We start from the raw sequence: 20,899 nt of genomic DNA on the forward strand, positions 1-20,899 counted from the left end.
GATCAATGATTGAGAACTGAAGGGACTTTTGAAATGATCTAGTCCAATCCGCTTTCTTTAAAGAAGAGTAAATTGAGTCGCACAGAAGATAAATGACTTGCTCAATGTCATGCAGGTTAAGTAAGTGGCAGACTCAGAATTAGAACTCAAGTCCTCTGACTCCAAATTCTGGACTCTCCGCTGCATCGCGCTCTCTCCATAGGCAAGTTTGGGGCGGGTCAGTTCTGAAACCCAGTTCTCTTGCCCTGGACTTTTTCCTGGCTGCACTACCTTTCAGCGACTCCTGGCAGTCCGTGAATGACTAAGAAGGTGGGGTCGCCAAACGGGGACTAGGTGTTTTGAAAACAGGAATCCAGGAGAGATGGGGCTCGGGAACCGAAGGGGCGAGATACCTGGATTGAAGAACGAAGACAAAGTAGGAAGACCTAGACGTCGAGAAGACTGGGGAGAGAAAATAGGTCCTGGGGACCTAGGAGGTTTTTGCCAGGGGCTGGGCATAGAAAGTCCAAGTTCTGGGGATGGGACCCTAGTCAGTAAGTCAACAAGCCTTTGTTATTAAGCCAGGCATTAGGTTAAGCACTGGGATACAAAGAAAAGTAAAACTCCTGTTCTCAAGTAGCTTGCAGTCAAATGGAGGGAGACAGTATGTAAGCAGCTATGTGCAAACAAGATATATGAAAGAAAAACTGGAGAAAATCAACTGAAGGAAGGTACTAAATGGGGGGGGAAGGGCGGCGGGAAAGGCCATCTTGCAGAAGACAGGATTTTAGCTGAGACCTGAAGGAAAACAGGAAAATGAGGAGAAGGAGATGAGGCGGAGAGAGTTCCAATCATGGGAAACAGCAGAAAGTGCCCCAAATCGAGAGATGGAATGTCTAGTGTGAGGAACTTCAAGGAGGCCAGTTTCACTGTGGGTTGGAAGCCCGGGAGCAGGGAATGAGGACGGGATACGGAGACCTTGACGCCGAGGACCAGTCCCAGGGACACAGAAAATGTCGGGGTCCGAGGGAGGTGCACCCAAGGGACGGGGGGGCGTGCGGTTCGGGAAGGCCCTCGCCAGGGTCGGGTGATTACTGTCTTCCTCCTTGGCTCAGGTGGGATTGCGGAGCGACCCGTGGTGTGCTGGAAGAGCAAGGAAAGCAATCCTGACTGTGGCGGGGAGCACTGGGGGAGGAGAAACTCAAGGCAGGGAGTCCAGGGACCCGAGTGACCTATTCAGCAGAGTGGCCCTCACCAGCCCTTTCTCTCGGCCCTCAGTCCCAGTCCGAACCCCAGAATGACAGTGACATACACAGCTCGCGTAGCAAATGCTCGCTTCGGGGGGTTCTCCAAGCTGCTGCTGCTTTGGCGGGGAAGCATTTACAAACTACTCTATCGAGAGGTGCTGGTCTTCCTTGGGGGGTACTTGGCACTGAGCGCCATCTACCGGTGAGGCCCGGCCTTGGGACAAGGGTCTGGGATAGGGGTAGGGGTAGGGTGGGGGAGTGGAGTGGAGGTAGAAACTTTCTGAGAGATGAAGGCTTCAGGTGACAAGAGAGGGTCACTTGAGAGGGAAGGTGGTCGTCAGGGATAGATCTGCCTCTAACTTTCCCTGCTCCACCCCACCCAGCTTTATCCTGACTGACAATCAGAGACCGTACTTCGAGAAGCTAGTCATATACTGTGACCAGTACGCCAACCTCATCCCTGTCTCTTTTGTCCTGGGTATGAACTCACTACCTCTAATCTCAACCCCCACCTCAAGACCAACTGTCAGGTTTCTTTACACCTCAGCCCAGGCACCCTCTATCCCTGGAACTCAAAAAGCCCCTATTCCTAGGCCTAGACCTCTCTCAGCCCCCTCCCCCCCTCCAACTTGTCTTATTAGAGGCCATGGGTCCTCTTGGAACCTTCACGTTCTATAGTCTGGAGCCCTCAACCTCATCCTGATCTTTATGCTGAATCCCTCCTTAGCCCAGACAAGGAACCTCCCTCTAACCCTGAAACTAACCCCTTTCAGAACTCAGACCCAAGATTCATTCCGTCAACAAGAATTTATCGAGTGCATACTCTGTGCAAGGCACAAATATCAAAATGAAATAACCCCTGCCTTGAAGGAGCTTACATTTTTTTTCTTTTTTCTTTTCTTTTTTCTTTTTTTTTTGGCTAGGCAATGCGGTTAAGTGACTTGCCCAGGGTCACACAGCTAGTAAGTGTTATGTGTCTGAGGCCAGACTTGAACTCAGGTCCTCCTGAATCCAAGGCTGGTGCTGTATCCACTGGGCCACCTACCTGCCTCAGGAGCTTACATTTTACTGGAGGAAGGGAGGAATATGTACACATCAAAATAAATAGGGGAAAAAATATAAAGTAGATACAAAAATAATGGGAGGGGGAAGGTGAATACTAGAGTCTGAAGTGATCAAGAAGCCACTTAGGCTGAGCTTTGAAGAGGGCTAGGGATTCTCTGAGAGGACATTATAGGTACGACAGACAACCAGTGCAAAGTCCCAGAGATGGAAATGGAGTATCTTGTCCAAAAGAACAACAAATAGGTCAGTTTACCTGGACTGCAAAGTGCTTGAAGGAAAGCAAGATGAAACATACCTGGAAAAGGAGCCTGGAACCAGATTGTGAAGGGTTTTAAATTCCAAACAGAGGAATTTGTATTTTATCCCAGAGGCAAGAGGGAAGCAGTGGGGTGTGTGGTGGTGGTGGTGGGGAACCCATTAGGAATATCCATTTGGCAAGAGGATAAATTGGAGAGGAGAGGAGGCATGATACCATTCGTAATTGGGAAGCTATTGCAGTCAGGCAAGGGATGATGAGGACAGTGGATGTATAAGTAGAGAGCTGGGGATATATGGTGGAGGCAGAATCGATAAGATTTGACAACTGATTGGATAGAAGAGATGAGGAAGAGTGACAAATCTAGGATGACTCTAAATTTGGGCACCTGTGTGCCAGGAACAATAGTGGTGTGCTCAGCAGAAACGGAAGGGAGGACATGGGGGTTTGAAAATTAGTTTTCTTGTGGAATTGTTAAGTTCAAGATGCTGTGGAACACATGGGACTAGAGTTTAATAGAGAGACAGGTAGATTATGTAGATCAAAGAGACATTTGCACAGAGATGGTCGTTGATGAGCTCATCAAGATAGTGTAGAGTAAGCAAAGGGTCCAGGACAGAGCTCTGGGGTAGTTTACACCCAGACATAAGGCAGAGGAGACTCAGAAGTGGCCAGAAAGGTAAGAAAAGAACCAGGAGAGAGCAGTGTCAGGAAAATTCAAGGTGGGCACTCTTAACCTGAGGAGAGATTTCAGGGGATCCATGAGCTTGGAAGGGGAACAAAAAATTATATTTTTATTTTCACTAACATTTAATGGAAATTTAGCATTTCCTCAATTAGTTAAAAAACAATCTAACATAACAGAAAAGATCCCTGGTCTGGAAAGGGTGGTCAATACTTTCAAACTGTGGAGAGAGGTCAAGAGAGATAAGGACTGAGAAAAGGTCATTGAATATGGCAGTTAAAAGGGTTTAATTGAGAAGTAAGTGGGACGCAGCAGTGCATAGATACCTTTTTTTTTCCCTAGGAGCTTGGCTGTCAGTCAATAAACATTAATTAAAAGTCTACTGTGTGTCAGACACTATTCTAAGAACTAGGAATATAAAAAGTGGCAAAAGACAGTCCTTGCCCTCAAGGAACCCACAATCCAATGGGGGAGACAACAAGCAGTCAAATATGTACAGACAAGCTATATAGGATAAATAATTGAGAGGGAAGACCCTGGAATTGGGAAGTTAGGGAAGGCTTCCTGCAAAAGGTGGGATTTTAGTTGGGACTTAAAGAAAGCCTGGAGGTTAGGGAGAGCATTCCAGGCATGGGGGGCAGGAAAAGAAAATGCTTGGAGTCTTGTTTGTGGAACCACCGGAAGGCCAGTGTCACTGGATAGAAGAACATATGATGGGCAGGAAAGTATAAGAAGATTGGAAAGGTAGGAGGGGGGTAGCTTATGAAAGGCTTTGGATGTCAAACTGAACATTTTCTATTTGATCCTGGAGGTATTAGGGAGCCAGGCACTGGAGTTTATTGAATAAAACGGTGACAAGGTCAGACCTGAGATTTGGGAAGCTGAGTGGAGGATGGACTGGAGTGGGGAGAGACTTGAGGGTGGGAGACCCATCTGCAAGCTTTTGCAATAGTCCACGTGTGAGGGGATGAAGGCTTTCACCAGAGTGGGGGCAGTATCAGAGGGCAGAGGGAGATGAGATAGGGTGAGATAGGAGAGACAGGAGGAATCAAGGGTGACACCTCGGTTTCAAGCCTGGGGGGCTGGGAAGATGGTGTTGCTGTCAACAGTAATAGGGAAGGTCGGAGGAGTGGGGGCCCAGGGGGAAAGGTAATGAGTTCTATTTTGAACATATTGAGCTTAAGATGCTACCGGATGTCTATTTCAAAATGTCTGAAAGAATTGGAGATGGGAGATTGAAGGTCAGCACAGAGCTTAGGACAGGAAAGGTAGATCTGAGAATCAGCAGCACAAAGATGATCATTAAATCCATTCAAGTCGATGAGATTACCAGGTGTAGGAAGAGGGCCCAGGCAGAACCCTATTGAACATTTAGGGTGAGAAGACATGATCTGGTTGAGAATCCAGAAAGGGAGATTGAGAAAGATTGGTCAGATAGGTAAGTGGAGAAATAGGAGAAGGGGGTGTCCTGAAAACCTAGGGAGTGTCAAAGAGTGATCATCGGTGTCAAAGGCCGCAGGAGGATGAAGATTGATAAAAAAAAAAAACCATCGGATTTGGCAATTAACAAGATCCTTGGTAACTTTGAAGAAAGCAGTAAGGTGGATTGTAAAGGGTTAATAGAATGAGAAGAGAGAAAGTGGAGGTTGTGAAAGGGAGGAGAGAGATAAGACTTTAGCCTGAAAGAATGGTAGGATCAAGTGAAGGTTTTGGGGTTTGATTTGGTTTTTAAGATAGGAGAGAGCCGGGCATGTTTCTAGGCAGCAGAGCAAGCAATGGATAAAGAGATTGAAAATTAGGGAGAGGAGCTGACTGAAGAGACAAACTCCCTGCGATAGATGGGAGTGGATAGGATTAAGGATACAAGGAGAGGCTTTGTCCTTTGTAAGGAAAAGGTCCACCTCCTCCTTTGAGAATGGTGATTTGAAGTGTATAGCTTGGATGGATAAGCACCAGTTTTTTCAGTAAAGTATGAGGCAGGGAGAGGCAGCAAGAGGGAGTGGTGGTAGGGCAGGTGACTTGAAGAGAGAGTTGTTAGGGAAGAATAGAGTGCATCAGAGAAGAGTGAAAGGACCCAACTGAGATTACAGAACACCCTCGCAGGAGTGGATCGGTCGGATCGGTCGGATGGCAGGAGTAATCTAGGGCGAGAGTTTGGAAAGGAACATGTGGCCATAGAGCAGGGGAGCAAAGGACTCAAGGGTAGAGGATCACAATTTTAAAGTGAGGCTAGAGTAAGGGGCTAGTCTAGCAAAGCAGGGTGGGATGGCATGAGTTATCTTTTGAAAATGCTCCTGGATACCTCAAGAGTCCAACCTGCGCTCTGTATAGACCTTGAATCTTTGAAATACCTGACTTTTCCCACCACCCCTGCCCCTATATCATATTTCTCTCCTGTCCCTAGTAGCTTTGACTTCATACCCTTATAACCCACTCCCAACTGTGACCCAGCTGAACTTTAACTTCATTCTTTCCACCTACACAGGGTTTTATGTCACACTGGTGGTGAATCGATGGTGGAGCCAATACACGTGTATGCCTCTGCCTGATGCCCTCATGTGTGCAATATCCGGCTCGGTACATGGCCGGGACGAGCGGGGCCGACTATACCGGCGCACACTCATGCGATATGCAGTCCTGTCTGCCGTGCTCATCCTTCGCTCTGTCAGTACGGCTGTCTTCAAACGTTTCCCCACCATGGACCATGTGGTAGAGGCTGGTGAGCTTCTGTCTAGGGACACTGAGGCCTTGACCCTGGGGGAGGAGTGTTTTCCCATTCATTTTGCAGAAGAGGAGGAGGGGGATGGGGAACCTAGCAGCCTGGCTTGGAGGTGACCTTCTGGTCTTCCAGGGTTTATGACTCGTGAAGAGCGGAAAAAATATGAGAGCCTGAATTCATCCTACAACAAATATTGGATACCCTGTATCTGGTTCGCCAACCTTGCTGCCCAAGCCCGCAAAGAGGGTCGGATCCGAGACAGCAGCACTTTCAAGCTGCTTATGGAGGTAAGGGCAGCAGGAACTAAGAACTGGGTCACACATCCCCCCACCCCATTCTGGGAGAGAGGCGTTGCCATTCACCCAAGGGACGCTTTGCCCAGCCCCATCCCCATCGTTAACTCTAGGTTTTTCTAGACATGGTTCCTTAAGGGACCCTCTTACTGCTCCCTGACTCCATGCTCTCTATCACAGAAACTGGATGAGTTCCGGGCCAAATGTGGGATGTTGTTTCATTATGACTGGATCAGCGTGCCCCTTGTCTACACTCAGGTACCCACTGTGACTCAGTTTCCCTTCTCACTTATTGGGATATTGACCAGGCTCTCAGGGACTGGGAATGTAACAATAGAGTTGGAGAGGACGACTAAGAGCAATGGGACGACTCTTCCAAGGGTTAGCAGTGCTCCCTCCCCCACCTGCCTCACTGACCTGCGATCCTCCACTGTCCTGACCCTGCCTCTAGGTGGTGACAATTGCAGTATACAGCTTCTTCCTGGCTTGTCTTATTGGGCGCCAGTTCCTGGACCCAACCAAGGGATACGAGAATCATAACATGGACCTGTGCATTCCAGTCTTCACCCTGCTTCAGTTCTTCTTCTACGTTGGCTGGCTCAAGGTAAAACCTACAAGACAGAGAATATAGGGAAAGGCTTGGGAGGGACCAAGGTCTCAGGGAAGTGGCTGGGGGTGGGAGTGGGAGGGAAGGCGTCAGGACAAAACACAGGAATCCAAGGGCATTGGGCAGATCTCTCTGTGGAAGAGTCCTCATTTCCAGTGCCCACCCTTCACTCCATAGGTGGCTGAGCAGCTCATAAACCCCTTTGGGGAGGACGATGATGACTTTGAGACCAACTTTTTGATTGACAGGAATTTCCAGGTGAGGCCCCATTCCCTCTCATCTCTTCTATCTGATAGCCTCTTCATCAAGATTCTCCTTAACTCCCACCTTCTCCCAGGACAGCTTTGACCATCCCTCCTAGAAAATCCTCTTCCTTGGGCCAGCTAGGTGGCACAGTGGATAGAGCACCAGCCTCAGAGTCAGAAGGACCTGATTTCAAATCTGGTCTCAGACCAGACACTTGACACTTACTTAGCTGTGTGACCCTGGGCAAGTCACTTAACTCCAATTGCCTCACAAAAAAAAAAGAAAAAAGAAAATCCTCTTCCTCAATGGCACCCTCCCTGACCCTGTAGCCACATCCTGTTACTCCCACTCCAGGTGTCAATGCTGGCGGTGGATGAGATGTATGATGACCTGCCACTGTTAGAGAAGGATTTGTACTGGGATGCTGCGGATGCCCGGGCACCCTACACAGCAGCCACCGCTTTCATGAGGCACCAGCCCTCCTTCCAGGGTTCCACCTTTGATATCACGTGAGCTGGGGTGGGGTAGGTGGGTTGGGGTAGGTGGGGTGTATCCTGGGAATCAGAACATCCAGATTCCACTTCTGGCTCTTCCTGTTGCTAGTGAGATCCTGAACAATTCCCTACCCCTTTCTAGGTTTTAGTTCCTCCCTCGTAAGATGAGAGACTTGGACTAGGTGACTCCTAAGCTCCTTCCATTTCTGAGATTCTTCTTGGGGAAATGGGTGGGGGAGGATGCTTAAGGAAAAGATCAAAGGATTTGGGTAGTTTGAAGATCCGGATGGAGAGAAAGCAGCCAGAGATGATATGAGCTATTCTGAGACATCTGTTGGTCACCATTTACCCCCTAACCCTGGTCCTTGTAGGCTGGCTAAAGAGGACATGCAGTTTCAGCGACTGGAGGGCATGGAGGGGCAACTGGGGGAAGGTCCCTCAGTACCAGGAGACTTCTTGCACCGACTACTGGCAGGTGGCTCTGGCCCAGGTCCTTCCGCAATCTTGGGCCGACGACTGTCCTTGCTTCGAAGGAAGAATAGCTGTGTTTCAGAGGCTTCAACCACAGCTGGCTGTCCTTGTCCAGACTGTGGCCAAGATGACTCAGCCACAGGTCCCCTCCTGGACCCACCCTCTGACACAGAGCCCACCCCACCTGCTGCTCCTGCTTCTTCCTCTGTGGAACCCCCTCCCTCTGTGGTAGTGGTACCCATGGCTCGAGGCCCAACCCCTAATCCTGCACCATTGCCTCCCTGGCTGCCTAGCCCAATTGGAGAAGAGGAGGAGAGCTTGGCCTGAGACTTGTTGCTCACTGACTGACCAGCATGCTAAGCACTGGTCAGATGGATGGCCAGCCACTGGAGAGATGGGACTATTGGACCAAGACACTTTCACGGTCACCCCTCCCCTACCCCAACACAAAGTGCAGCTTCTACAGCCCAAGAGATATCATCTAGAGTAGGATGAAAATGATGCCACTAATGGTCTTACCTATAAGAGCCACCCCTCAAACCCCCTACCCCATGTCCCAGGGCAATGCCTGAAAACTCCCCCTCTCAGGACCCAGAAGCAGCACCTGGGCCCTGAATCCTAGCTATGCTACTGAATACCTTTGTGATCTAAGTCAAGTCACTTCAGCCTCAGAGTATTTCTTTTATCAGTGAAGTTCTTGACACTTCTGAGTCCTAGGATCCAAAGGACATAGGACTCTAATCTACACTCTACCTCCAACCCTGGAGGTCTCCTTCTCCCTCTCCCCCTCGACGCTTCCACCTCAGGGAGAATGAGCTTATTGGAACCTGCCCTGGGAGCCCAGGAATGCCTCCCTTAGCTGCACGTCGACTGACACATGGAAGAAGCCAGTCTGGTGGATTTAGGATTGAATGCTTTATTTAATTCCTCATCTCAGACTTAGAAGATTTATTCCTCTCCCGAATCACATTTTTAAAAAGAGAAGGTGGGGCCCAGCCTGGCAGTACTGGAAACACAGAAATCCAACTCCTCTTTGCCCTGAGAACCAGAGGTTAAAAATGGGACGGACCCTTGGGAAAACATCTTAAAAAACAAAACTTGGGTGAAGGAAAAGGGTTGAGGTCAGAGATCAGAGGTCAGGGCTAGAATTCCCTTGCCCTGGAGTTGGGTGTGTGCAATAAGGGCAACTCCGTGTAGTGTGTGCATGGAGAAGGGAACAGCCCAGGTTTAACCCTATGCTGCCCAGAAGAATGGAGTAGTGAGGGTTTGGCAGTCAGTGCTTGTCTTCAGATCGGCTAGGGCCAGCCTGCGCTCGAGCCAAGGGTCCCCGGCGTGTGTTGGTGGCCAGTCGCTGCTGAGCCAGGAAGGACTGGGCATAAGCTGGGCCTGGCTGTCGATCCTCCCCTGCAGCTCGTTGCTGCAAGGCCATGCCCTGGGGAAAAGGTGAGCGCAGAAAGACGAGAAATTAGGGGTCACTTGAGGAAGGAGGTCCAGAGATGGGAGTTCTGGGGAGAGGAGAGGAAGCAGCAGGGCATGGACGGAATGGGTGCCCACTTACCATGTTGTACCAGGCACTGATGATCAGCTTTTCCTCCTGCTCCCGCTGACTCCGGCTCTTCTCAAAGTCAGTCTGAGGGAGAGGTTTGGTTGGGAAATGTCAAGGCCTTGCTTCCTGCCCATTTCCAGACTCAGTGATCAAGCACCCCCACCTCCACCCCCTACCCCAGGAGAGGAGGGTAACGTCAGCCAGGTCCAGCAAGAAAACCACCTCAAGGTGTCGGATCCTTAGGTCCTTCTCCTGGAGTTGGGTTCTCAGGGCTTGAATCTCCAGGGGAGGAGGCCCTGGCGGCCGCTGCTTGGGCTCCAGTGTCTGGATGACCTTGGGAGGGAGGGTGAGAAAAGACACTGTGGGCAGTCCCAGGGAGCCCAGCCTAGGTGGGACAGACTTGGGGGAGAGGCAGGGCAGTGCTATGAAAGCTCAGATCTCTGCATTTTGTTAAGTCTTGGGCTTGAACTCTGGATCTGCCAGGGCACATCACTTCCCCCACTGGCCTTTGGTTTCTTCCTTTATAAACTAAGGGTGATAGGCTAAGGGCACTTCTAGCTCTGGGCCTGTGATTGTAAGTGGGGCAGGGGTGAGGCCTCGCCACTCCTGGGGTCCTCACCGTCCGAGCCTTTTCCATGTACCGCCGGTAGCGCTCCTCCATGGCTCGCATGTCGGCCTCCTTCTTCTGCAGGCTCCTCTGTAGCTCCTCAATTCGCCTCGCTGCTGCAGGAACCCAGGAGCTCAGGGCTCCACCACGCCACCCAGCCCATGCCCCTCTCCCCACCCCTCAGAGGGCATCTTACTGCTGCTGTCGGCCGGTGGCTGCAACTCATCGATGTACTCCCGTTTTCTCTGCAGCTCTGAGTGTGCCTCATGCAGCTTCTCCCTAGCCACAGGCCCGAGGGATCATGCCTGGCCCCACCAGGACGATGGTCCTTGCCCTACCAGCAGCCTTTCTGGTCTCCCACTCTCTCCACCCCAGCCTAGCTAGCCTCTGAAGATGGCCACCATTTATACAGTGCCTGTCATGTGTCAAACATTATGCTAAGAACTTTATAAATATTATCTCATTTGAGCCTTGCAACAACCTAGAGAGATAGATGCTATTATGATCCCCATTTCACAATGGAGGAAACTGAGGCAAATAGAAGTCAAATGACTTGCCCAAGGTCACACAATTACTAAGTGTTTAAGATCAGATTTGAACTCAGATTTTCCTAACTCCAGGTCCAGCGCTCTATCCACTATACCACCTTGCTGCCTATCCGCCTACCAGACCCAGCTCTCCAACCCTAACCTCTCTCCTGAGCTCCAGACCCAGATCTCTTTGCTTGGCATCTGAGGCCCCTCAACGGGTTCCCTCCAATCTTCTCCCCAGCATCATCTCTCCCATCTCCCTGCTCTACTTCTGTCCCACGGTAACGGCCACCAGGGGCCTCTCCCCTTGGCTGGTCCCTTCAAGCCCTGGAACTTACAGATGCTCCTCCAGCTTCCTCTTCAGTAGCGAAGACTGAGGACAGAGACAAGGAGAAGGGGTGAAGCTGGGCTACTTGCTCTGTCTTCTCTGCCCAGCACCACAACCCTCTCTACCCCCACCTCCTACTTACAATAGCCTAGAGAGCCGACAGGCAGCAGGTGGAGAGAAAGAAGATTAGAAGAGAGACGAGGGATGAGGTGAGGGCAGGCTGGGTTGTAGCGACACCAGCCTGGGGATACTCCCCCCCACCTCCCCTTCCCCCCTCGTGAATGGGGGCTGACAGGTCTCAGGCATGGCTGTGCGGAAGTGGTGCCGGGGCCCAGACCACTCACATCCTCAGCTTTGCCCCCCTGTTCCTGTAATGCCTTCTGTAATTCTTCTACTTGTGCCCGAAGCTCTGCCAACTGTTGCTGATTCAGCCTGGGGGTGAGGAGACACAGGACTCAGGGTGTCCCAGCCCTGGCTAGGCCTCACCTCGCTCGGTCTTCAGTCTCGGCGCCCCCACCTGTGCTGGGTCTCCAGCCTGTGCCTAGCACGGTTGGCCTCCTCCAGCTGCCCCTGAAGCTCCTCAGTGCGGCCACGGTCAGCTGCTTCCTGCTGGCACAGACGTCTGTTTTCCCGCTGCAGGCGAAGGATCGTTTCCCTGTAGGGCCAGGCCCCAAAGAGTAGTCAGATGTGGTCCTGTCTTTCAGCCCACCCCCATCGAAAGGAGGAAGAGATCCCTGGGGCTTGGGACAGTGAAGGAAGGCCAGGAGCTTGCGAGAGGGGGAAGATTTGGATGGACAGGAAGGAGTCTGGTGGTATTGGGCTGAAACAGAAGGGAATGCAGAAGAGACACAAGGCTGTGAATGGCCCGAGGACCAAGGGCCCAGCCACCAGAGGCCAAAGGGGGATCTATCACAAAGACTGGTACAGGGAAAGGAACCTGAGCTCGGCTGGAAGGATCTCCGCGGCCAGATTCTCCATAGGTGATGACATTTGCTGCAGCTGGACATCTGAGGAGACAGGGACAAGGTCAAGTGGGCACTCCATCAGCCCCAAGCCCCTAGCCCAACACCACCTCGGGGACCACTTACCTGCCTGGATGAGCCCCCTCTGCTGCACCTGGACACAACACAGCTCCTCGTGTGCCTCCCGGAGAGAATCTCGCTCCTCAATGAGCCGCTGGAGGTGGGGGGAGGGGAGGGACAAGGAGCCAGGGTCAGCTCTAGGGTTTGGCCCCACATACTGAAAACACTGATGAGTATTACAAAGTTGGGAGAGATCTCTGAGGAGCAAACCGAGGCTCAGAAAAGGGACAAGGCACTCAAGGCCAACACAGGCAGTGAGTGGCAGGGCTAGCATTCAACACCAGGTTTCCTGACTCCAAATCTAGGGCATCCTTTGTTTCCCAGCTTGGGAAATGGCCCTGGGCTCAGGCCCACTGGAGGGTCACCCACCTCTTTCTCTTTGACCACAGCCTCGTATTTCTCTTCCAGTGTCCGGCACTCAAACAGCCATTTCTCAGCCTTCAAGGCCTCCTCCTGCCGCTGACTCTGTAATTCTTGTACCTGGAAGGGGTGTGGGACAGTAGGATTAGGGGGAAAATGAATGAGCTGGGCCCAGGCCCCAGACATTACCTGATCCCTCTGGAACCAGCTCCAGTCCCCGTCTGCCCATCCTCCACCTGTCTCCGATGGCCCTCCAGCTGGGCTCTGAGGGTCCCTGCCCGCCGTAGCTCATCCTCTAGCTGCCTCGTCCGCTCTGCGTGGCCGGCATTTCGTTCCTCCAGCAGTCGCACCTGCCGCCGAAGCTCCCCCAGCTCCCCGAGGCGACGCTGGCACCCACTCAGTGTGGCCTCTAGCCGGCTTGCTCGTTCTGATGATTGCCTAGGGGCCATGGTTCAGCTTGGAGCCCCAGGGGCCAGGGGCTTGGGAAAGTTAGGAGCCAGCCCTGGTTGTTGGTTTTCAGGGGCTATTCCCAGTCAGAAGTCAGATGGGTGGGAAACGGGAATCCACCTGGTTTAGGATTGGGCCCTGAGTTGGTGCTACCTACCTGAGCTCATCCATTTCATCCTTTAGGGTCTGGGCCTCCTGGGCCAGGCTGGTTAGTGCATGGTTCCGCTGCTGGAGCTCAGCCACCTCTCTCTCCAGCTCCATGCAGCGCAGACGCTCATCCTCCTTCAAGCTCTCAAGTCTGTGGGCAGAGAAGTGGACACATGGTGGCGGTGGGGGACGACAAAGTTCAGTGCCCAACCCTATACCGCTTCAATGCCAGTTATTTGCTCTGCTGATTATCTCCAATCTATCCTGTGGCTCATTTGTAGAGAGGCATTTGCATGTTCTCTCCCTATCAGACTGTGACAGGGGCAGGGGCTACCTTTGGCCTTCCTTTGTATCTCCGGCACTTAGTACAGCCCCTGACATGTAAGAGGCACTTAAGGTTTACTGACTGACACAGCCCCTTCCCAGGCTCCTTCCCAGGACCTACACACCCCTGTAGCCCCTGAGACCATAGGCAATCGGGCTGGTGACCCCATCCCCTGGGGGCCCAGGGGGATGCCCCACTCCTATAATCCTGGTGCTCAGGCCCGCACACCTGAAGTTTTCCTCCTGTAGTTGTTCTAGCTGTGACTGGAGAAGCAAAAGCCTCTTGGAGGTGAGTCCAGCAGCCTCTGGTCCCTCCAGTTGTGCCCCCCTGTCCCTCAGGGCTCGATTCTCCTGTACCAGGCTCTGTTTCTCCTCTACTAGAAGGGTCAGCTGGGATCAAAGAAAGGGAACAGAACAGACAAGAGATGGATGCGAGGTGCCACCGCATGAGTCTGTCACGGGCCCGTCCATGTTGGCAATGGGCTCCCTTTTTCCCTCCCTCCTCCCACTCCCTGGCTGATCTGAGCTGGGAGTCCAAGAGAAGCTAGCTCCCACCTGCTGCTCCAGGTCATGGCAGCGCTGCCGAAGCTGGTCGGCTTCCTCTGGCTCTTCACTCAAGAAGTAGTATCTTCTGGACTGTGAGCAAGGCAGGGTGGGTCAGAATGGATGACTCAGGAGCAGGAAGAGCAGGGACTTGGGCCTCTGATCTAAGAAAGGACAGAAGAGTCTCCCTCCCCTATCCCATACCTGGCTGTCGAAATTCCCATAGGTCTCTGCCGTCATGGGGTCTGCAGGATCTTTGCTCATGAGCTGGGATGGGGGGAACAAAAGGGAAACAGATGAGCCAGGGAAACAATCCCTAAGACTTCTCGGGCAGCAGGCAGGGGGTGGGGTGGAAGGGATGTTCTTCCCTCTTCCCCTTAGCCCTGGAGCAGCAAAAGGGGGAGGTCTCATGCCCCCATTCCCTGCCCCACCCAGGCCTCACCTCCTGAATGGCGGTCATGACCACATGCTGCACGGATTCCTCCAAGGTCATGATCCTCTGGATATGTTCTGTGGATCAGGGGTTCCACTGCTAAGACCATCCTTCCATTCCCACTAGCCCCTGGGAGTGGTGGTCTGGGCTCCCCATTTTCAGTACTACCCCCCCAAGCCCCAAACACCAGGCTCCTCTTCCAAAGTCCCATCCACCAGGTTCCCCCTCCTGAGGTCTTCTACCTGAAGTCCCAGCCTCACCTTGTTTCTTCTCACAGCTAATAGCACAGCTCAGCACCAGCTGCAGCAGCTTCCCTAGCTCAGCTGGATCAGAGAATTCCCCAATCAAGTTCACATCTGGCAAGTGTTGGTCAGATACCTGGTGTCCCAGGATCTGGGAGGGAGTGGGATTGTGTGGCATCAGGAGCCTAGGGAGTCCCACAAACCCCCACCTCCATGGTCCCCTCTCCAGACTGTGCCAGCCACGGACTCCTCCTCCACCACCCACCCATGGTCACTCACATCCTGGGAATACTCCACGAGACCCTGCAATACTTTCTTCAAATTGCTGACCTGCGCAGAAAAATGGCACTTGAAGACCCAAACACTTATTTGCAGCCCAGGCTGCTGCACGTATTCTCCCAACCTCCCTACCGACCCAAGTGTTACTACCTCCCCAGCTCCTAGTTATCTGTCTGGCCCCCACCCTTATCACTTGTTCACCAAGTTAATATCTATCCAGCCCCCTGGCCCTCCCTAGACATCATCATCCATCCATTCATCATTTGTCTGTTTCTCTTCCCTGACATCCTTTTGACCTCTCCCATCATCTGTGTGGGTCTGGGCCATTTGCTCATTCCCCAGACATATGTCACAAATCCATCCCATCATTTGTCTACATTACACTGATCATGTGTCTGTCTTTGCCTGGGCCACAGATCATCTGCTTTGCCTCATCATTTTACTATAACATTCCACACATTCCTGACTCCCATCCCCATCCCTGGTCATCTGTCCATCCCACCACCGTTTGGTTCCCTTCCTCATCTGGTCAGCCACCTACCACCATGCTCACTTTAGGACCTTCATGGATCTGTTCCGTCACTCCCCAATTTCTTCTGAGATATTCTCTACATTCTGATGGCTACCACTTATATAGTGCTGTAATAAGCTGAGCAAACCCCTTAACAGATGTGGTCTCATTTGACTCTCACAGCAACCCTGGGTGGTAGATGCTATTATCAGCCCCCTTTTATTTTCTTTTTAGGCAATTGGGGTTAAGTGACTCTCCCAGGGTCACACAGCTAATAAGTGTCAAGCGTTTTGGTCAGGTCCTCCTGACTTCAGGGCTGGTGCTCTAACCACTGAACCGCCTAGCTGCCCCTATCAGCCCCCTTTTTACAGAGAAAGAAACCAAGGCTGACACTTCAAGTGACTAGCCCAAGGTCACACAGCTAGTAAATGTATGTGGCAAGATTCAAGTCTTCCTCAGTCCACATCTAATATTCTACCTATTGCATCACCCAGTGACCAGCCCTGTCATCTTTCTGGGCCCCCCTCCTTTAATTTTTGGCAGGCCAATGCTTTCTGTCCAGCACAACCATCATTCACTGGTCCTGGGATCACCTGTATAGACACGCCACCACCCTTCTATTGTGAACTGGTCAAATTATCTTTCTTGGTATCCATCCTATAGCTTTCATCTGTGTGTCTATTCCCCATGCAGTCTGTGTTGAAATGCCCCAGATCATCTGTCTCATGCCTAGTCACCTTTAGCCGCCAGTTGTGGTCAGAATCATCTCTGATCCGAAGGAGCCAGGTTTCATTGAACCAGGAAGGGTCTCTGGGGAGAAATTGGGGGTGACAGACTGGAGAAAGGGAGGATGCTAGGGAAGCTGGGTTAGAGGGAATCCCAGTGTGGAGAAAGGAGTGGCATGGACTGTAGACATACACATGCTATCTAATGAGGGTAGAAAAGCTAAGGGAGTCTTGGTGGGGCTGGAGTCTGATGGGATGAGGGGGCTAAGGAGGCTTGGGAATGGTCTGGGTTTTCTGAGGAAGACTAGGAGTGTCCTAGGGTCCCCTCAACTCACATCTGATGTAGCACATGGGCCACTGCCAGTCCGCTGCTTAGGTCCTGGGGGGAAGAACAGGGCTGGGCCACCCTGAAAGTCTGCAGCTGGGGGAAACGGAAATACAGTAGGTCAGAACTTCAAGGTCCCTTCAGCTGCAACTGCAGACAGCTGAGGAGACCAGTCCTGAGCTCCCAGCTCCCAGCTCCCAGGTGTGCAATCTGCTGGTTTACTCTTTCTCTCTCCTCCCACTGAGAGGCGGGGCCTCTCACCTGTGGGATCCCACCTCCTCTGCACACCGTGAAAGGTGGAGTCTCCCAGGTTACTCTCTGCTCATGTGACAGAACAGATCAACCAGCTCTTCATCATGCGCTTGGGCCAAGCCAAGCTGTCCCTCTATCTTGCCCTGTCTGAACCTCTCACACCACGTGACAGGGCAATGCCAACCAGGCCCTTCACTTATGTGCCACCACCCTTCCTGAAGCTCAGGTAGGGTGGAGTCTGGCCACTCCCAGGGAAAGTCCAGCAGTGCTCTCTCCCCTTTAGGCTGGGGGCACCTCCTCTGAATCTTTATTACAACCTTCTGCCTCCTTCTCATCAATTTGTATATGTGCCATATCTCTCTCCCTCCTCACCCCCTTAGAGATGTAAGAGCCCTTAAAACTTGATCTGTTTTCATGGTGGCATCATCCCCACCGAGGAGCACGGGGATCATGGGTATTCAGTTAGTTTGCTAAATGGGTCTTGGGCTGGGAATAGACAGGTCTCCGTCACAGGGCTGGGTCTTAGGGATAAAAAAAAAAAGGGGGTTGGATGTGAGTATCTTTATGAATAGGGTCTCTGTGGCTTTAGGAATATTCTAGGAGGGAAAGTGGGAGAATTTCTCTAAGAAGTGCCCATGTGGAAAGAAAATGTCTCTGAGAGACGAGCTCTGGAGAGGGAGGGTCTTTGTGGAGGTAGGGTGGTCTCTGGAGGAGGATCTCTGTGGGAGATATATAAGGGAAGGACCTCTGGAGGTATTTGTAAACCTCTGCTTTTCTGAGGGGCTATATGAAGAAGGATCCTTGGGTGAGGTATGTGGGGGAAGGATCTCTAGGGGGGAAATGTGAGGGGAGGGTCTCTGAAGGGAGGTTCTCTTGGGGGTATGTGGAGAGGAAAGTCTAGGGGTTATGTGAAAGGAGGGTCTCTATGGGGGGAAGATCTCTGAGGATCTTCAAAGGGTTTGTGGGGTGTGTGGGGGAGGGTCTCGGGTGCAGGGTCTCTCGGGGGTGGTTACATGGAAAAGGGTATCTGGGAAGTCTGAGGGGTATGTGGGGAAAGGTCTCTGAGGGTAGGTTGGGGGTATGTGGGGGTCTCTGGGGAGAGGGTCTGGGGGTTACATGGGGAAGGATATCTTCCGGAGGTTTGTGGGGCATGTAGGGGAGGGTCTCTGGGTGAGGGTCTCTCAGGGGTGATTACATGGAAAAGGGTACCTTCCGGGGGAAGAGTCTGGGGGGTATGTGGGGAAGGGTCTCTGAGGGGAAGTTGGGGGTATGTGGGGGTCTCTGGGGGAGGGTCTCTCTGGGCAAATGGTGGAGGGCTACGCGGGGGGGAGGGTGTCTGGGGGGAAGTTGTGGGGGATTATGGGGGAGGGTCTTTTGGGAGCTAGGGGGAGGAGGGTCCTACACCTGTTCCTCACCGCCCCGCCCCTTACCCAGGTGAGCAGAGACCCGCACAGTTCAGCCTTGTCCACGCTCATGGTTCCGGTTCCGGCCCTGGCTGCAGCTCCGGCTCCGGTCAAGCAGGTCAGGCCGCCGCTGCCGCCGCCACGGCCGCCGGTCCGCCACCAGCGAGAGGCGCAGCCGCTCGGCGGGCCTAGAGCGCCACTGCCCCGCCCCCCCAGCCCGGCCTGGCCCCGCCCCTGAAAGCTAGGCTTGGCCCCGCCCCCATGCGCTGCCTACGGCCGGACCAGCACGAGGCCCAACTAAGCCCCGCCCCTCCCTGCCTCCCTGCTCCGCCATCTTGGAGCCGGGGCAGCGTGACCGATTTGGGATGGGCCACCCGTCCTTTCTTGCCTCTTCGAGGTCATTCATCTTGGCCTTTCTCCTACCTCACTACAACCACGACCTAGGGACTGAGTGTTTATGGAGTTCCAAAAGGGGTGTTCACACCCTTTATGGGCTTTTTCCATAAAGCCGCAAAGGCAGTGGGTGGTGGAGTGGGAGGGAGTGTCTACCTGGAACCACCTGTGGGTCCATCGGGCCGCAAGTCGTATAAAAACGGGCCCGCGTGTCTACTGCGGACCACAAAGAGGCACTTACGTCCCCAGGTTTGCCTTTTTACAGTGGCCCACAAGGAGGTGCTTTCACACCTGGGGCTGCATGTCTACAGTGGTCCACCAGGAGGCGCTTACGCCCGGCGGCTGCGTCTCTACAGTGGCCCACAAGAGGGCGCTCACATCTCCAGGGCTGTGGATCTACAGTGGCCCACGAGGAGGCGCTTACCACCAGGGCTGCGTATCTACAATGGTCCACAAGAGGGCGCTCACATCTCGGAGACTGGACTTCCATTTACTATGGCTAGTTCCCTCCTCCCCCAAGCAATGATCGTCCCAGCTCAGGGCTAGGCTGAATTTGGAGCTGCGGCCCGAGGCACTTCCTGTGTCGGGTACTATGGTGGCACTGCGGAGTGGGGGTGGAGGGGAGAAGAGACTGGTGCAGCAAGACTGAGATAGAGGGATCTCAAGGAATTCCCAACATAAACCTGAATTGACTGCCGAAATTCTCTTAGCAGAATCTAGGTGTAGTATTAGGAGAGGTTAGATAATATGACCCTTGAGGTCCCTACCAACTAAGAGAAGAGAGAGAGAAGGGAGAGATAGAGCACAAAGAGACGAGATACACAGTGGCAAAGATTAAAAACAAAAAACAGAACCAAGAGATAGATGGTAAGAGTCAGACATCCACAAACTCCCTCCACATCCTTTCCATACACCAACACACACACACACACCCTCTCCTACCCTTTGACCTGAGAACTGTGTCTAGGCCACAGCCATGCTTTCCCCTTACACCACCAGTCAGTAATTGTCTATAATGCCTTGAGCCTCATGGGCCCCACAGACTGGCCAGAAACTCCCATGTTTTTGAGCTTTTCACTGCCTGGGAAAAAGGAATGGGGATGGGAAGGGAAGTCCCAGATCCCACATTTGGGGGAAGGGAGGGTCCTGGGCTCCAGATGTGTGTGTGGGGGGTAACCCGGACTGGGCCTAGCTCCATCCAAATCTCCCTGGGGCCTGAGGAGTTTCCCGGAAAGTGCAGGGGCCAAGGGAGGGAACTGGAGCTGCTGGGAAACCAGCTTGACTCACTACTCTTCCCCACCCCCCCCTTCCAATCTCAGCCCACAACCCTGCCTGCCATAGCTGGATCCAGACCTTCTCTCCTCCTCCACAAACAGCAGTATCCAGACTCTCCCTCCCCCGATGCCCACCCCCAGACATCTAGACAGAAAAACCACTGGGTATGGTGACCTCTTCCCCCCCCCTTACACACACACACACACACACACACACACACACACACACACACACACACACACAAGACTTGGAGGTGACCCTTCTCCACAGAATGGAGCTACAGCTAGACTATACCTAGCCTGTTTCCCCTACCCCCACCTTAAATATCTCTCACCTGTGAACCCAAGTGTGCCTATAGGCCCTTGTCTTCAAGGGTCTTTTGTCTGTTCCCAGGCTCCCTGTATTGGGTAGGAGCCTGTGACACTCTAGAGTCTAAATTAGGGGTTCTCAACATTTTTTGTGTGTTATGGAGCCGTTTGGAAGTCTTGGTGAAGCCTATGGGCCCCTTCTGTTTTAGATGCATGAAATATACAGGATTGAAAAAAAATTATATTGAAATATTTTTATCAATATGTGTGTGTTGGGGGGAGGGCAAGTTCACAGATTCAAGGTTAAAATTCCCTACCTAAATTGAAGACTTTGAAGATTTGGAGGGGGTAGGTAATACATTTATTTGTATTTGAGCCTTAGTTTCTGCATCCATAAAGGGGGGATAAAAATCCTTACCCTGTTATTTTCCCCTCACAGACTTGTAAAGAAAGTGCATTATAAACCTTAAAACTAGAGAAATTTATGATGTTATTATGAACAAATACAGAGGGGATTAGGGAGGAGAGGGGCTACTGAGTAGAGGGCAGGAAGAACACCTGTGGTCAGGGACCTGGGAGCCCAAGGCACTAGGTGAGGGCCCACAGTTCATCCCCCCCCCCAAAAAAAGGGAGTGGGGTAAGAAGTATGCCATCAGAGTGGGTGTTGTGCCTGCTTGTCTCCATTTCTCTGTCTTTTTCAATCTCTGTACTTTTTTGAGTCTCTTTTTCATCTTCCTATTTTGGGGGGCAGTTGGGGACTGACCCAGGGAGGAGCTT

The 20,899-nt window shown here is 52.3% G+C and overlaps 2 protein-coding genes across 3 annotated transcripts; one reads left to right on the plus strand and one right to left on the minus strand.

The window, feature by feature from the left end:
* The first annotated feature begins 1,111 nt into the window (after positions 1-1,111).
* Positions 1,112-8,722, plus strand: BEST2 (bestrophin 2). The gene is made up of 9 exons (XM_020995269.2): positions 1,112-1,428; positions 1,610-1,704; positions 5,718-5,951; positions 6,084-6,238; positions 6,425-6,502; positions 6,696-6,848; positions 7,029-7,109; positions 7,452-7,606; positions 7,963-8,722. The coding sequence occupies exons 1-9, from the start codon at positions 1,277-1,279 to the stop codon at positions 8,387-8,389; spliced, it is 1,530 nt and encodes a 509-aa protein (XP_020850928.1). The 5' UTR covers positions 1,112-1,276; the 3' UTR covers positions 8,390-8,722.
* A 236-nt stretch (positions 8,723-8,958) lies between these two features.
* HOOK2 (hook microtubule tethering protein 2) lies at positions 8,959-18,344 on the minus strand. Of its 2 annotated transcripts, none has more exons than XM_020995364.2 (22): positions 18,174-18,344; positions 16,502-16,587; positions 16,179-16,251; positions 14,931-14,981; positions 14,670-14,802; positions 14,419-14,486; positions 14,181-14,243; positions 13,989-14,069; positions 13,663-13,823; positions 13,120-13,260; positions 12,752-12,953; positions 12,525-12,635; positions 12,162-12,249; positions 12,011-12,080; positions 11,591-11,728; positions 11,418-11,505; positions 11,084-11,118; positions 10,412-10,494; positions 10,228-10,328; positions 9,831-9,941; positions 9,621-9,692; positions 8,959-9,494 (listed from the first exon to the last, which is right to left on the minus strand). In XM_020995364.2, the coding sequence occupies exons 1-22, from the start codon at positions 18,216-18,218 to the stop codon at positions 9,336-9,338; spliced, it is 2,160 nt and encodes a 719-aa protein (XP_020851023.1). In that variant the 5' UTR covers positions 18,219-18,344; the 3' UTR covers positions 8,959-9,335. The 2 variants fall into 2 exon arrangements, with proteins under 2 accessions (XP_020851023.1, XP_020851022.1); XM_020995363.2 differs by having other exon boundaries at positions 10,228-10,331.
* Positions 18,345-20,899: the final 2,555 nt, after the last annotated feature.

This window comes from Phascolarctos cinereus, unplaced genomic scaffold (assembly GCF_003287225.1).
Source record: "Phascolarctos cinereus isolate Bilbo 61053 unplaced genomic scaffold, phaCin_HiC Scaffold_4;HRSCAF=312, whole genome shotgun sequence".
NCBI classification, from domain to species: domain Eukaryota; kingdom Metazoa; phylum Chordata; class Mammalia; order Diprotodontia; family Phascolarctidae; genus Phascolarctos; species Phascolarctos cinereus.